General features: G+C 46.3%; 1 protein-coding gene across 1 annotated transcript; it reads right to left on the reverse strand.

Moving 5' to 3' along the window:
- Positions 1-4,996: 4,996 nt before the first annotated feature.
- Positions 4,997-17,030, reverse strand: BOD1 (biorientation of chromosomes in cell division 1). Its single transcript, XM_006058709.4, has 4 exons — positions 16,527-17,030; positions 12,562-12,686; positions 6,734-6,930; positions 4,997-5,772 (listed from the first exon to the last, which is right to left on the reverse strand). Exons 1-3 carry the CDS (start codon positions 17,022-17,024, stop codon positions 6,735-6,737), a joined length of 819 nt encoding a protein of 272 aa, XP_006058771.4. The 5' UTR covers positions 17,025-17,030; the 3' UTR covers positions 4,997-5,772; position 6,734.
- Positions 17,031-17,045: the final 15 nt, after the last annotated feature.

The raw sequence follows: 17,045 nt of genomic DNA on the forward strand, positions 1-17,045 counted from the left end.
TCTCCGTGCAGTCCAAGGGATACTCAAGAGTCTTCTCCAACACCACAGTTCAAAAGCATCAATTCTTTGGTGCTCAGCTTTCTTTGTAGTCCAACTCTCTCATCCATACATGACCACAGGAAAAACCATAGCCTTGACTAGACAGACCTTTGTTGGCAAAGTAATGTCTCTGCTTTTGAATATGCTATCTAGGTTGGTCATAACTTTCCATCCAAGGAGCAAGTGTCTTAATTTCATGGCTTCAGTCACCATCTGCAGTGATTTTGGAGCCCAGAAAAATAAAGTCAGCCACTGTTTCCACTGTTTCCCCATCTATTTCCCATGAAGTGATGGGACCAGATGCCATGATCTTAGTTTTCTGAATGTTGAGCTTTAAGCCAACTTTTTCACTCTCCTCTTTCACTTTCATCAAGAGGCTCTTTAGTTCTTCTTTGCTTTCTGCCATAAGGGCAGTGTCACCTGCATATCTGAGGTTATTGATATTTCTCTCGGCAATTTTGATTCCAGCTTATGCTTCCTCCAGCCCAGCATTTCTCATGATGTACTCTGCTGCTGCTGCTGCTAAGTCGCTTCAGTAGTGTCCAACTCTGTGCGACCCCATAGATGGCAGCCCACCAGGCTCCCCCGTCCCTGGGATTCTCCAGGCAAGAACACTGGAGTGGGTTGCCATTTCCTTCTCCAATGGATGAAAGTGAAAAGTGAAAGTGAAGTCACTCAGTCGTGTCTGACTCTTAGCGACCCCCTGGACTGCGCCTGCCAGGCTCCTCCATCCATGGGATTTTCCAGGCAAGAGTACTGGAGTGGGGTGCCACTGCCTTCTCCGGATTACTCTGCATGTAAGTTAAATAAGCAGGGTGACAATACACAGCCTTGACGTACTCCTTTCCTGATTTGGAACCAGTTTGGTGTTCCATGTCCATATGCAGATTAACTACAGACACACCTCCCTCTGTCTTTTCCTCCAGGACACTGCCACTCGGGCACTTCTGAGGCTTCTGAGAACGCTGGGTGCTGGTGCCTCCTCGTACCTCCACCAACCTCTCCCTGCCGTCTCTGCCGTCACCCTCACCGCCTCCGGTGGTCCTATGTGGGCGCCCAGACAGGGATGTGAGGGAACCTCAGGCTGCTTCCCATCTTGAGAATTCTAGAGCCCAACTCACGTAACTTAATCATCTTGTCTTTTATGAAAAATTAAAGTCTAGAAGATAGCTAAAGAGATGTTTTTGAATAATTTAAAGTAATCACAAGATGATGACCCTCTGGGGAAAGTACGTCCAGCTCTTGTGTCCTCAGGGGCCACTAGGGGGATGGAAATGGGTGAGGCCAGCCAGTGGCACCCGCACGTCCCACCTGCCATCTGAAATGGTCAGCTGCCATCACACGGGCTGATTGTTATCCGTGGGACACAAAGGCATTTCTAAACCTTGACGTTCTCCTTTAGGAGTCAGAAATACAGATCCATATGGAATCTCCCCATTTAGAAATATTGGTAAATAGTTGAAAACAAGATAAGAGACAATAGTCACAATTCCTTGGCCGAAAGAACGTGGTTCGAGGTGCAGCAGAGCGGCCTGGCAGTTTGCAAACTCTGCCCTGTGACGTGCAAGGGACAAACGCTGGCTAGAACTAAGGGCTTGTGTTGAGATGTCAAGTTGACTCGATTTGAGGCTACCTTTGGAATGAAGGGTGGACCCTGGAGCATTGACAAATTTGAACTTGTTCTATTAATTAACAGGGAGGCAGAGTAGCAAAGGGTGAGGGGGAGGGGAAAATACAGGCTTTGAATTCACAGAGGCTTGGGTTCAAACCTTGCTTCCATACTTCATAGTTCCCTGCTTAATAGTAAGTCTTGGTTTCCTCATCCATAAAAGTCAGGAGAGACCCTACATAACAGGGTTATGAGGATTGAATGAAGTTGTGTCTAAGGAAATGTCTGCCATCTGGTAAGCAACTAGTTCACTTATTCTTACTTTCAAAGGTTTGTGAGTGAGGATACTTGATGAAAGCAACATTTCGGGAAGGATGGCCAAATGGCAGCTGGGAGACTGGAGTCAGAAAGACTGGCTAAGTCTCCCGCAGCGTTACTACTTTGAGAGGATGGGTCATTATTACTGCACGGCCTGGAGCTGAGCCTGTCCCCAGGAGCCAGACCATAAAAGCTGCCCTCCTGGCTTCTCCATGGTAAGGTGATGGACAGGGTGCAATGTACAGCGCCAAAGAAAGCTTGGCTGTGCCAGCTTTCCTGTCTCCTTCCCACCCCCTCTTCAGCAGCCTTCACGCAGCCAAGGAGGCAGGGCCTGGCCTCCTGCCAGTGCTAATCCAGGCGCAATTTCCAAGCCTGAACCTTGGTGCCAGCCTCAGGCACAAGCCAGGCCCTGACCTTTGCTGGGTCTCTACAGACATCTCTTCTCTATCTTGAGGAGCCACTGAAGGCTTTTCTGCAGAGTACCTGGTAAAATTCTGCTGTTTTTGTTGTTCAGTCACTCAGACATGTCCAACTCTTTGCGACCCCATGGACTGTAGCAAACTCATCTACAGAAGATGGCTTAAAGCTTTTGAAAGCTTGGGACCTTAAACTACATGCAGACATTTCTAAGCCAAAAAGGCCAAATGCACGGTCCTTGCAAGGGACTAATGGCAGAATCAGCCAGAGAGAAATAGTTTTGCTTCTTAGGAACAAGAGACACATTTACCCACTATGTAGGTGCTATGTGTGTCCACTAATATAATTAAACTGTCATTACCAGTCAGCATTGCCAACTTCCCAAAAAGGTTTCCTAAAGTAGAAATGATTTTTAGTTTGCATCAGAATTGTATGAAAGGCTTGCTTGCCACCCCCACCCGCCCCTCCTCCCCACAGTAAGTCTCTGAATCAGTAGACCTGGGGTCAGGGCTGTGTTTCTAACAATTCCAGGAGATGCTGATGCTTCCCACTGGTGGCTGGGTGGCTATGCTTTCAGAAGTGTTGCTGTAAGGAATCTGCTGGTATTTATTCAGTCCACACTACTAGTCAGTGTTACAAAATGCATGGGAACCCCTACACCCCCAGTTGAGTAAATAGAAGCTAAGGTTAAATGACAGAAATAAGATGAAACAATGCTTGAGAATCTTGATCTAGGAGCCACAAACTTCACTGTAAGCCAAGGGTTATACAGTCACAACTGGGTGGACATGGTGGTTTGGTGATGCCAAGGAAGTGCTCAGGCTAGTAACTGGAAAGCTGCTGGGGGCAGCAGTCTCTAGTCAAAGTGGGAGCCGCCGCCCTGTGTCAAAGAGCTGGGCCGCAAACATGAACATCGGGTTCTTCATATCACCACGACTCCAAGGCTTGGATGGCTCCTAAAGGCTGGTGCTTGTTGATGTCTTACAGAGGTTAGTTCTGTGCTTCATGAGGCTTTTGCAAATGTTAGTGGTTTTTCCAACTACAGAGAAAGAAGACTTGAAGTCTGAGACAGCTAGTTTCTTGTTTAGGAGCTTGCTGGAACAAGGGTGCTTAGGGGTGAGATGTTTTTGGTGGCCTCATCATCAGGGAGGATTTTCGCTTTTTCTCAGAACACAGATCATTTTTCTAGGCTCTGCAAGCTTAATACTCAACATGACAACTCCGGTGAGAATGAAAAAAGGCTTAGCAGGTGACCAGTTCTTGAGGGAGGTGGCGGCTCTGGGTGTCCCAGCCCCCCAAGTGCTGTTTGCTCTCATTTTCCCTGGCTGCCCACTTAACTACCTTTACTCAAGGGAATGTGGGAACGACTTCCATTTCAATTTGGCTCCGCTAAGTCAAAGTCAGCCTTCTGTCCCAAGAGTAGTAATGTGTCTAGGTACTTCTGTAATCTGATGATTTCATTTGAAAAAATTCTCTCTGGTCTATGGTGACTCTTAGTTGATATAACAATGATTTTTTTTAAAAAAATCTCCTTGGTATCTTGGCATATTTAACATTCTGTGAAAATCAGAGTTATTTCTCACTAACTGGTACATCCTTCTATAATAACGGAAAAAGAGAACTGAGACGGACCAAAACTGTCTGCCAAAAATATGCACAACACAGTCACTTGTGAATCTGGGGAGAGGAAGAAGCTTCTCTGGGTTGCTCATACTGCCCGGTCAGCAGGTTGAGGCCAGTGGTGGACGGGCAGAATGCTGGTGGGGTTGAGGGGGCTCTGTTGAGACCTCCCTTCTGGAACAGAGGCCTCCCTGGGAAGGAGGCCCATGGTCCTGACCAGTGGGGTCCGGGTCTGAGAGGCCTCCTTGCAGAGCACAGGCCTGCAGTCCTTCCGTATCTGCCTCTTAGTGAAGAGGACTGACTGGAGGGCCTGTCTCTGGTCACTGAGGACCCAGGTGTTGAATCCCAAACTGAAAAGGGCAGCAACCTGCTCTACCTGGAAGCAGAACACACTGCAGAACTGCCATCTGCTCTAAACATGGGGTAAGCTTGCTTTAAAACAAGGGCATATGCTGCCCAAACATCCTGCTAAACACAGAAGTGCAGTCCTAACTTGTGGTTATTGATGGTAAAAGTGGAACAGGTTAAAGTCTGAGTAACAATATCCAGGAGAAGCCTCAACTAAGAACCAAAGACTCTTAGTTTGAAGTAAATTTTGATATCATCCAAAGCTTGGGATGCAAAATGGCAAGGGTCAGCAGTGAAAGCCACTTGGAACTTGTCAGAAACTTTCAGGTCTTTCTGACTTCTGAATCAGACTTTGCATGTTGTTTAAAATCCCCTGGTGACCCTTCTGCAAGTTCGGGAACGAGTACATGGAGGACCGTTCATTGGTCAATTAAAGAGGAGGACCGGCAATGGTCCGGGAAAGAGAGGACCGCTTCCAGGTACACCCACTAGCTGCAGGACGATGGTAGCTCCAAGGTGTGTCCACCAGCCCTTCACTGCCACCAAGTCATGTGTTTGCACAGGAACGGCACACAGACGGAGGAGAAAGGTTATGCTCCGTACCTGGGGTCTAAGAGTTAGCTGAAGTTTCAGAGTATCAAATGATTTAATTACAAAACTCAAGTCCCTTTATTCACTTTCTAAAAAAGCACAAAGATGAGAATAAAATAAACACACCCAACTCACTAGCCCTTGCAGGACAGGAAGAAGCCCTGACAGACAGCCTGCAAGTGTCTTTCCTTACACTTCAGTCTGCATCTCTTCAGGCATTCCAGGGTCCCGTGTTTTGACCCCTCTTGCAGGGGAAAGGAAGTAGAAGCTAAAAAGTCACCTACAAGAGGGTTGCAGTGACCTTACAGCTATTTGACGCTAGTGGCTTGTAAACTCTGATTTGCAACTCTCAGAAACTGAGAGTATCAAATAAGCATTGTTAAAACCCTACCACCCCTGGCTAACCTTTACTGTCAATTCTTTGAAACTGCATATTTAGGGCTGGTTATGTTCCTTCACTGTAGCTTCTGATTATCCTCAAGCACAAACCCTAAAATCCATACACAGTCTCTAAGTTCAAGTACAAAGGTTTGCTTCAGGACAAACCCCAAAGTGATGTAGTGTTTCTTAACATGTCTGTAGTGTCTACTGGGTGTCACCCCCTGGACAGGCTGGCTGGGGGGCAGCACAGTATGGGGGCCCACATGGTCCACTTTTCTACAGCCCCACTTGCTCCCTATTCTATCTGGACACTGCCCCACAGTCAACATTGAACTCTGAAGTCAGTGAGGACTTCAGCCTGTCTTCATTCTGAAGTTGTACTCTTATGTAACTGAATCCAGTTCTTCACCATTAATTCAACGGAGCTTCCAAAACATGTCAGGCATATTCTAAAAAGAAAGATAATCAAATCAAAATGTTGTTTTGTGTTATGTTTAATTTCATGTTCCCAAAGGAATTAAGGTAGATAGAAAGACTTGAAGTGAATGTTTTACACTCCATAATGGAATTGAGGTTTTCTCCTAATACAGGTACAAAGGGACAATTTGTCTCATGAGTTCCCCATGCGAGCCTGATATTCTTGCTTTGTTCACTCCCTGATGCTTAGTTTACTAATCAAAAATAACAGACACATTAACGACTCTTTCAAAGAGAACACCAACGTAGAATGAGGGGGGAAGGCACACCGTGATGGTTACCTGCGATGGCTGAGTCCACCACGGCTTATTTGTGATAACTGCATATGTTTGTTAATGTCTCCCAACCCCTGCAAACAGCATTGTTTTGTGCATCTAGAGCTGATTTTTAAAATTAAATTTCAAATGTAAAAAAGAAAAAAGGGTGCTCATAGCAGAGGAATCCCATGGTAACTGACAGTGGTAAACTGAAATCCTTAATAAATAAACAAGGAAACCCAAGAGGGCGTAAAGCGGGTTCTGAGCACCACTGAGGAGGCACTTTAGCATGCACCACTGGTTTTATTCAAATTGTAAGCCCAAGTTAACTCATGTCCGGGGGAGAGACTCATTTAGGCAATTTCACAACAAGACTTTAATGTGAATCTGGTGTGTGCATACCCAGCATCCCAGCTGGTTTCTAATGAAGCATCTATTCATGGCTTAAATGTTCAGCTCTGCTGGCACAGAAAATCACACTCACTGACATAGGAAAACGCTACTAATTAGTTCTCAGTAAAAAATTACTCACAACAAAATGAAATCCATTTGCAGTAAACACTTTTCTGAACAGATAAGAAACGTGAACCTTGGTAATGGCTTGTCCCTTTTCTACCCATTTTCTGTGTCTATAAGCCAGAGGTGAATGGTCCTGGACAGAAGGCGGGACACTGACCTTAGGAAGCGTCCTGGGATGGAGCAGCAGGGTCCTGGCTTTCAGGCTCTGGAGGCGGTGCTGGCACGGCTTCCTTTTTCTGGGCTGCCAGGAACTCATGAATTGCTCGTTCTATCTGTGGTCTGAAGATGTGGTTCAGTTTGGGATCCACCACCTGGGAAATAATTCTGTCCACTCCAGCTTCCAACATCCCTGACCTTGAGAAGACAAACAGATTATTGCATTATTTAGCCTGCAAGTGTCATGGGAGAGAGCAAGAAGTATCCACCTGGTCCAAGATACAGCCCCGTGAGAGAGCGCTTTCAAAGGACGGTACACAAAGGGTTCAAGCCATGATGTCTTTAGAAGGCAAGTCATTATTCCTAATTCACAATCTCAGCCACTCTCAATGCAACCTTGTACAAAAGAACCAAACAAAACTCTCCCAACGACAAAGAGTAACAGTATGGTTCAAAGAATCGACACCATGGGTAGATTTGAAAACCTCAATCTAGCAAAGCCAGCATGCCTTCCACTTGACTCCACTTCCCTCAATATCTATTCTTCTATACATCAAAGCAAAAGTGGGCCCCAGCAGCAACCTGGCTGCTGTTGCTGCTAAGTCGCTTCAGTCATCTCCGACTCTGTGTGACCCCATAGACAGCAGCCCACCAGGCTCCCCCGTCCCTGGGATTCTCCAGGCAAGAACACTGGAATGAGTTGCCCTTTCCTTCTCCAATGCATGAAAGTGAAAAATGAAAGTGAAGTCGCTCAGTCGTGTCCAACTCTTCGCGACCCCACGGACTGCAGCCTACTAGGCTCCTCCATCCATGGGACTTTCCAGGCAAGAGTACTGGACTGGGGTGCCATTGCCTTCTCCGAGCAACCTGGCTACCAAGCCCAAATCTTATACAGCACAAACCAGTCAGGGCTGGGAATGCTTACAGCATCATCAGCAATTCAAAGGCCTTCAAGCTGTGCTACGTACAAGGTAACGTGGAAGCAAACAAGTAAACAGACAAGAAATAGATTGTTTCTAAGCTTCTAAGGGGCTAAAATACAGCCCCAGTGGTTTTTGAAATAGAACAAAAATTAGTCAAAATGTTTATATTCAAACATTAGGGGTGGGTAGCAAGGAAGACTACGGTCATAGGAAACAATCACGTTTGAAGAGTTTGGAACATAGTCCATGCAGGGTCAAACTGAATTGTTCTCCTCAAAGGATTAAAATATTCAAACACCATTCACAAGTGTGGTAGACAGGTTTTACTTACTTTCCTTTAGACTTGAGTTCTTAGGCCATTCAAGGTTTTGCTTGGGTAAAAACAGGTCCTGAGGTAATGGGGCAAATGGTGTGTCAGAGCACAGCCCAGGAGACGACTGAGCACACACACAGCGATGAGTGAGATGAGAAACAGGCCCTGAGCTGGTTAGGCTGAGCAGTCAATAAAGCGCTCCCTAAACCCAGTGGTGACAGACAGCTTATCAACAGGAAGCCTAGATGTAAATGGACTGCCATCAGAGTACAGGGGCACCTGCGAACAGACCCCAGTAGACAATGCGCGCCCATGGACCACCCAGATCAGTAGCAGCCTGTGGGTCAGCGGGGAAGCAAAGCCACCTCGCCTTAGTCCAAGCCAAGGACTATCAACCTCTATCACCCTGCTTCCTGCGTCAGGTTCCCAGGTGTCTTTCCAGTTCAGTTCAGTCGCTCAGTCGTGTCCAACTCTTTGCGACCCCGTAAATCACAGCACGCCAGGCCTCCCTGTCCATCACCAACTCCCGGAGTTCACTCAAACTCATGTCCATCGAGTCGGTGATGCCATCTAGCCATCTCATCCTATGTCGTCCCCTTCTCCTCCTGTCCCCAATCCCTCCCAGCATCAGGGTCTTTTCCAATGAGTCAGCTCTTTGTATGAGGTGGCCAAAGTGTTGGAGTTTCAGCTTCAGCATCAGTTCTTCCAATGAACACCCAGGACTGATCTCTTTTAGGATGGACTGGTTGGATCTCCTTGAAGTCCAAGGGACTCTCAAGAGTCTTCTCCAACACCACTGTTCAAAAGCATCAATTCTTTGGCACTCAGCTTTCTTCACAGTCCAACTCTCGCATCCATACATGACCACTGGAAAAACCATAGCCTTGACTAGACGGACCTTTGTTGGCAAAGTAATGTCTCTGCTTTTCAATATGCTATCTAGGTTGGTTGTAACTTTCCTTCCAAGGAGTAAGCGTCTTTTAATTTCATGGCTGCAATCACCATCTGCAGTGATTCTGGAGCCCAGAAAAATAAAGTCTGACACTGTTTCCCCATCTATTTGCCATGAAGTGATGGGACCAGATGTCTTTATGGGAGGTGAAAATCTGACCATTGAAAACAAAATACCAAGAGTACAGCTCCCTTTTCTGGAGATTTTAAAAGTGCCAGGAGGAAGTAAGAAGTATTGTCAGGTGCCTAAAACAGAAGATGAAACAAACAACTATCATATAGGTTCCTCCAGGCTGGAGACTAGGATACAGTGTCTGGGCCTGAGCAGCAGGGCTGGCCAGCCAGTGCTGAGGGCTGCGGTGTCGCACTGGCAGGGTTAAGGAGTGAATCTTCATGTAAAACGTCATCAGAATTTGCCTCAAATTCAAAATGTTAGCAGGAATCACAGACAAATGTCTCAGTATGACATCCAAATTCATGTTTTCAGGTTAAATACATTCTAGATCAAATTGAAAAGCAGCGAATAATTACATAGGTGATAAAACTATGAAAAAAAAAAAAGCAAGGAAATAAGGACCATCCAAGTGAGGAGTATGGTCAACTTCTGAGAGGAGGATGGGTACCAGGAAAGGTGGGAGGCGGGGCTGGGTTGGGTAGGGCGTGGGGTTTACAGGGTGCTGGTAATATTCTATTTCTCAACCTGGGTGGGACTACAGGGATGTTCTAATTATTTGTTATACTGCATTTCTGTTGTAAGCACTTTTCTGTGTTACATTTCACGTGAAAGGTATATGGAGAGAAGTGCCACATGCATACCTCAAGGATGATATCAACACGCATTAGAAATTAACAGTAATGTTGACAGTCTTCTTGCCATTAATGGCACCTTTTCAAATATTTAAATTATTTTGTGCTTTATTTTCTTAATATGGTTGCCAATCTTTTAGAAGGGTTAAAAAAATTTCATCTGATTTGTTACTTAAGCTGTCAAATAGTTTTTTTTTAAGGACTACCAATAACTCATATGCAGAGTACATCATGAGAAATGCTGGGCTGGATGAAGCACAAGCTGGAATCAAGACTGCTGGGAGAAATATCAATAACCTCAGATATGCAGGTGACACTGCACTTATAGCGGAAAGTGAAGAGGAACTGAAGAGCCTCTTGATGAAAGTGAAAGAGGAGAGTGAAAAAGCTGGCTTACAGCTCAGCATTCAGAAAACAAAGATCATGGCATCTGGTTCCATCACTTCATGGCAAATGGATGGGGAAACAACGGAAACAGTGAGAAACTTTATTTTGGGGGGCTGCAAAATCACTGCAGATGGTGACTGCAGCCATGAAATTAAAAGACGCTTACTCCTTGGAAGAAAAGTTATGACTAACCTAGACAGCATATTAAAAAGCAGAGACATTACTTTGCCAACAAAGGTCCACCTAGTCAAGGCTATGGTTTTTCCAGTAGTCATGTATGGATGTGAGAGTTGGACTATAAAGAAAGCTGAGCACCGAAGAACTGATGCTTTTGAACTGTGGTGTTGGAGAAGACTCTTGAGAGTCCCTTGGACTGCAAGGAGATTCAACCAGTCCATCCTAAAGGAAATCAGTCCTGAATATTCATTGGAAGGACTGATGCTGAAGCAAAAACTCCAATACTCTGGCCATCTGATGTGAATAACTGAATCATTTGAAAAGATTCTGATGCTGGGAAAGACTGAAGGCAGGAGGAGAAGGGGATGACAGAGGATGGGATGGCTGGATGGCATCACCGACTCAATGGACATGAGTTTGAGTCAACTCTGTGAGTTGATATGGACAGGGGTTGCAAAGAGTTGGACACGACTGAGCGACTGAACTGAGACTGAGCAATAACTCATATAAGGACCAGTGCCAGATATGAAACAACTGTTCTGTGAGTGGCAGCCACTGTCCCTTTCTTTTTGAAGGACTCCTGTGCCAGTCTGCTCACCAGAGGAACAAGGCCATGGGGTAATGAATCCAGAATGACAAGGCACTGGGCATCTTCTGGAATCATGCTTCTTCCCTAACTTTGAGAGCTTTTATAAATTTTAGTTACATTTAGAAAGATTCAGATTTCATCAGCCATATTCAAAGTGCCAGCATGTTAATAAATATTCTTTTCTACTTTACAAAACTTTCTATTTTGAAATTATATATTCATAGAAAGTTGCAAAGAAATACATAGGGAGGTCCATGCACTCCTTACCCAGATACCTCTAATGCTTGTACTATGCACAACCGCAGTACAATATTGAAGCCAGGAACATAAGAGGGAAGATTCTGTAACCATATGTGGTGATGGATGTTAACTAGTTATTGTGGTGATCATTTCAAAATATACATGAATTGAATTATTATGCTTGAAACTAATTACAACTGAAACCAATAAGCTGTATGTCAACAATACCTCCGAAAAGGCAGGGGGTGGGCAAAACCCCCCAGAAAACCGGCATGGGTACTCGACCTCATTTACATCCCAGTTATAGCTGCATTTGTGTGTCTGCATATGCGGCTCTGTGCAATTTTATCGCAAGAAACCTCATGAACCACAATTACTCACTTGTATCCCACCCTCTTTCAGCTACCCTTTCCTAGCCACACTCACATCCCCCCAACCCTAAGCCCTAGCAATCACTCATCTATTTTCCATCTCTATAATTACATGTCAGTTCACGAATGTTATGCAAGTGGAATCATGCACCATGTATCTTTTTGATACTGTTTTTTTTCACTTGCCACAATTCCCCACCATTTCTCTTTTTAAAGAGGAAAGCATCACAAGCTTTTAGATATTCCAGGAGAGTGAGTGGATCAAGAAAACCTGAACATAAGCACTGGTATTAAGAACAAAAAAGAAAAAGCTGATCTCAGGACACCAGATTTCAGGAGCCACCTCCACTTTTGAGCCCAGTGACACGCAGAAGTCACCTGGATGCGCAATCAATAGCACCTCATTAACTGAGGTCCAGTTTGCTATTATGAAGAATATACTTTAATAAAACCTCATGCCTTCTTGAACACTACCATTACACTTTAGAGGGGTCATGTGGATTCAGAAAGTCTGTGTAACTCACACCGGCTTCTGAGAAGATCCAGCTGTTCTTGCCCAAGGCTCAAACACTGATATATCGGTATGAACTTCAGTGTATGTTCATGCTACACTGAAAACTTCAAAGAGCCTGAAATATGTTGTACAATTTGGAATACCTTGCCTGGTAGAGACGTGCACAGGAGGCCTCTGTAGGCGTCAAGAATTTTAACTGAGTTCTTTGCTTACTTGAACTTAACCGGGGCGGGGGGGGGGGGGGGGGGGTCTGCTGCAACTTGTATGTCATATTGGCTAGAAGGTACCATGCACTTGGGGCTTCCCAGGTGGCTCAGTGGTAAAGAATCTGCCTCCCAATGCAGGAGCCACAGGAGACACAAGTTCAACCCCTGGGTTGGGAAGATCTCCCGGAGGAGGAAATGGCAACCTACTCCAGTATTCCTGCTAGGATAATCCCATGGACAGAGGAGCCTGGTGGGCTGCAGACCATGCACTTGACCAAACAGGGCCTTTCACTGGCCTTTGGAGTCACACTTGTGGTTACTGCCTTTTCACTTTCAATTCTGCTTACTTACTGAACCACACTCTGCCTCAGACCATTTCGCAATTGGTTTTTGTTCATCGTGGGATTCCATTCCTGCTTGTCCAGATGGGTTGACACAAAATTATCCACTTTTTGCCTCAGGTTTTGGTAAGCTGGCTAAAATATTAAAAAAAAAAGGGGGGGGGTCAAGGTCAGAAGTTACATACATCAAACTTTTATAAATTTGCCATTCAGATCACAGATTTTCATAGGAATGCAGAATTTCAAGTCCTTAATTACACTCCATGAAGGCCACCATACAGCACAGCAGAGCGTGGACTAATGACCAATACATGTGCCCACTTTAGGGCATGCATGTGTGAGTGCTAAGCCCCTTCAGTTGTGTCCAACTCTTTGCAACCCTGTGGACTGCAGCCCGCCAGGCTCTTCTATCTATGGGATTCTCCAGGCAAGAATAGTGGAGCGGGTTGCCATGCCCTCCTCCAGGGGATCTTCCAGACCCAGGGATCAAACCCATGTCTCTTATGTCTCCTGCATTGGCAGGCAGGTTCTTTACGACTAGCGCCACCTGGCAGGTAGGTCTGAGGCCAGAGGCTCTACTGAGCCGCTTACTTTTCAGATAACTCTATGAGGGTGGTCCTATTAGTTCTCTTCTGCATTCACGTTCAAGGATTTAGGTTTAGAAAAAGTAAACAACTTGCCTACAAGGCTAAAATGTGGCAAAGTCAAGGTCAGACCCAGGCCGTTTCCAAATCAAAGGAAATGAGTTCTAGCCTGGCTCTACTGCTTACTAGCTCTCTGACTTTCAACAAGTCAACCAACCTGAGTCTCAGTTATTTCCATCTGTAAAACAAATACTGCCCCACTTACCTCATAGGGTATTCTCAGCAACAAGCAAGGCCTCTGTGTAAAATGAAGCCACCCAGCCCTCACAAACACAGACTGAAGTCAAAGTCTATGGAACACTGGGAGAGGCTGACAGGAAGCAAAACTTAAGTCCCCAGAGGAGCCTGACTGGCAGCACTGCTCTCTAAGGCCAACTAGTATGAGGAGAACAAAATCAGAAAGGAACTGGATGAACACAAGGAATGCATGTGAACACAATGTGCATTCTGAGCCTCCAAGACCTTCTGGCACCATTAGCTGCTGTTGTCCAAACCAGGTGTAACAGTGTGCCTCGCCGTTTCACACTTCACGCCTCTCTCCTCCTGCTGTGGCCAGGGACCACTTCCCTACCCCTTGAGGTTGCATTTAGCAGTGTGATTTTCTTTGGCCAATGAAGCGTCTGGTAGCTCAGCTGGTAAAGAATCTGCCTGCGATGCAGGAGACCCTGGTTTGATTCCTGGGTTGGGAAGATCGCCTGGAGAAGGGAAAGGCTACCTACTCCAGTATTCTGGCCTGGAGAATTCCATGGATTGTATGGTTGGACACGGCTGAGTGACTTTCACTTTGATAATACTGTGTCTCTGACAAGAAGTCCTAATGTGGTTGTGCCATCTGGCATGGCTCTGGTGCTCTGGTGACCTCCTATGAGGGTTTATTCTTTGCAACCTCTGTCCCTCGGGCCTGGGATGCAAGAAAACTACACATGCAGAGATCTTCTCCCAACCACAGCTGGACCTAAGCCCAGGTTGCCTATAGCTGAGCCACCAAGTCTATCCAGATCAGCTGAACTTTAGCTGACTTGCAGTCCCATCAGCATGCAAACAAACGCTTATTATAAGCCACTGAGATCTGGTTTACTATGCAGTGTTACTCTGGCAAAAGTCTGTTAACAGTCAGGTATATGACACTGACAAAGGAATCAAGAGGCCTCAGTTCTGTGAGTGGGCTCTTCCCAAAGGCCATGACTCACAAACAAAGACTCTCCACCAAACCTGAAAAGAGAAAGGCAGGGCGATGGATGAGGACTAAAATTCACAGATACCCATGTACTATCCACCTAGCAAGCCCTTCTTCCTGGTAATTACCTTCCCTTCTTCACAAGGATAGGGCAGTGGGTGCCACATTCTCCTGGCCACAGGGGTGGCTGCCTGACCCACGTTTAGACAATGTAGGTATTTCCTGGGATTTTTTTTTTTTTTCCTTTAACTGGAGACATTTTGAGAGGAAGCAGCTGTAAGATGTAACCAAAAGTACTAGTAACCAAATGGATGACTCTGCTCTGCAGTGACATAGGGTTAGATAGCCCTGGTGGAGAAGTCTTGGTTCCAAATGCATCCCTACCCTTCAGGCAGTTTTAAAAATTCTATCCTTCCTTAGACTCCCACGAGTCAATAGATTCTCCCCCTTTGCTCACAGGAGTTAGAGTTAGATTTGTCACTTGTAACCATCAATCCTGATACTGTATCTTTTACTATTCAAAATAATTCACCCAGTTTTAGGTAGGACTGGTTACTGAAAAGGACAAAAGACAGCTAACGTCACCAACCAAACTCTAACCTTAACAGACCCTGACAACATAGAAAAATCCCTTCAGTTCATGAAGTGAAAGATCTACAGTGCCTGTCACTAACGTTTTATTATACTACCACTTTCTCTTAACCTATCATTCTATTTATTTATATTTTGGATGCATTGCAAAGTAAATTACAAACATCAGCAGTACACATTCCCTTCCATACATCTGCAGTCTGGGGTGGAGCCTAACAATATGCAAATCTAACAAGTTCTTAGGTGATGCTGATGAGCCAAGGACCACGCTGTGAGAAACCTGGGACTAAAGCAACAAAGGATGTGCCTGGAGACACACTACCTCAAGAACTAAAGCAACCTGGTGACAACCAGAAAGAACATCTAAGGGGGTGTTAAGCGGTGAAGGCTCCGATTCCCTCTACCCCAACAGATTCTCAATACCGACTAAAACAAATGTATACTACATCGGTTAAGCCACATAAAACCTAATGAGACATAAGAAACATAGTGGAGAACTTGCGATGGGAAGCTGAGAGCACCCAGGACCGGAAAACGTGAAAGTTCTGTCAATACGTATGTTAAAAAAGAAAAATTAAGTACCCCATTTCAAGGAGAGAACTGCTCCGTGAGTTTTTTAATCTTGGAGAATAACAGTATACGCTACTTACTATACATATTATCTGGTCTACACTGCAGTTTTCTACGCCAGAATACACACGTTGAGGACAGGATAGTGACATGCTTGACCCTGTGTCCAGAAACCTCACCAATAAATGTTTAATGGATAACCTATCTTTAAGGCCTAGTTCTAAGCTCACAATCTTCCTGTGAGGTAGGCAAAAGATTTCCATGTTGGGCTCAGAAAAGAGAAATCACTTCCCTAGAGGAGCCCATTCAGTAAGAGAGCCTCCTATGTCTACAACCAGTCTTGTGAGAGAAACTTCTGAAAAGGGAGTAAAAAAAGATTTCAGTGACCACTCTTTGTCTGACACTTAACACCGGTGACTTCACTGAACCCAAATGAATCTGGGCAAGGTCAAGTGAAACAGTATTGGCCGGTTGACCTATGGCATTAGGATCTAACAGAGAATCTTTCAACCAATGATGGAATACAAAATACGGGTGCTGCTTCTACGAAAATGTACCTTAATTAATTGCATACTCAAGCCTGCAAATCACTGAGCTAGAGAAAAGGAAGAAAGGCTGATGTTTGTGCATTCAAACCATTCCTGCTTACTTACCCGGTTTTCTCCAGTGTTGTTAACATACTGAGATTTACTACTGTTGTGCTTAAAGGAGTCTCATCTTGGGAAATACAGGGTCGAGGTTGTAAAACCCGTACGGGGTCCCCAAGTTCAGAGATGCTGTTGGGCTAAGCAGCACAGAGCAAGGATGGGGCGGGAAGCCGAACCCACGTGGACATCCCTCAGAAAGCTTCCTATACTGCCCCAAGCGGTCTCCTCGCTGCTGAGATTTGAAAAGTACCTTTTGTATTTCTCTCGGATTTGGAAATGCAAAGCTGCAGCCATTGCAGCCTCACGCCCAGCCCGCCCCCCGTGAGCCCAAGCCGCCTCAGCTGACCTTGGTGTCCACGTCGGCCAGGCAGTCCCGGCGGAAGCTGTCAAACAGACCCCGGCTCTTGAGCTGCTCCACGATGAGCGCGATGAGCTGCGGGTCGCCCGGGGGCAGTGACGCCGGGTTGATGGGGCCGCCGCTCCCTCCGGCCCCGCCGCCGCCCGCCGCCGTCCCCGCCGAGGCCGGGCCCGCGCCGCCGCCGCCCACCGCGCCGGTGCCCCCGCCGCCCCCGCCGTCAGCCATGGCTGCGCGCCCGGCCCGCCAAGGGGCCCGAGTAAGGCTTCCTCTCAAGAACAGAGGGCCTAGGTCGTGGAGAGGTGGCGGAGGGGCCCGAAAAGGAGAAGGCGGCGGCGGCGGCGGCGGGGACGTAGGAGGAAGGGGCGGCGGCGGCGTCGACAGCGGACGCAGCAGTCTCTCAGGTAGCAGAGCTGCTGCCGGAGGCGGCGGAAACCGCCCGCCGCGTCCCGGACGCTCTCCGGATGACGTCACCGCCGACCTTTGCATTGTGGGGCGGGAGGTCTTCCG

This window comes from Bubalus bubalis, chromosome 19 (assembly GCF_019923935.1).
Source record: "Bubalus bubalis isolate 160015118507 breed Murrah chromosome 19, NDDB_SH_1, whole genome shotgun sequence".
Taxonomy (NCBI): domain Eukaryota; kingdom Metazoa; phylum Chordata; class Mammalia; order Artiodactyla; family Bovidae; genus Bubalus; species Bubalus bubalis.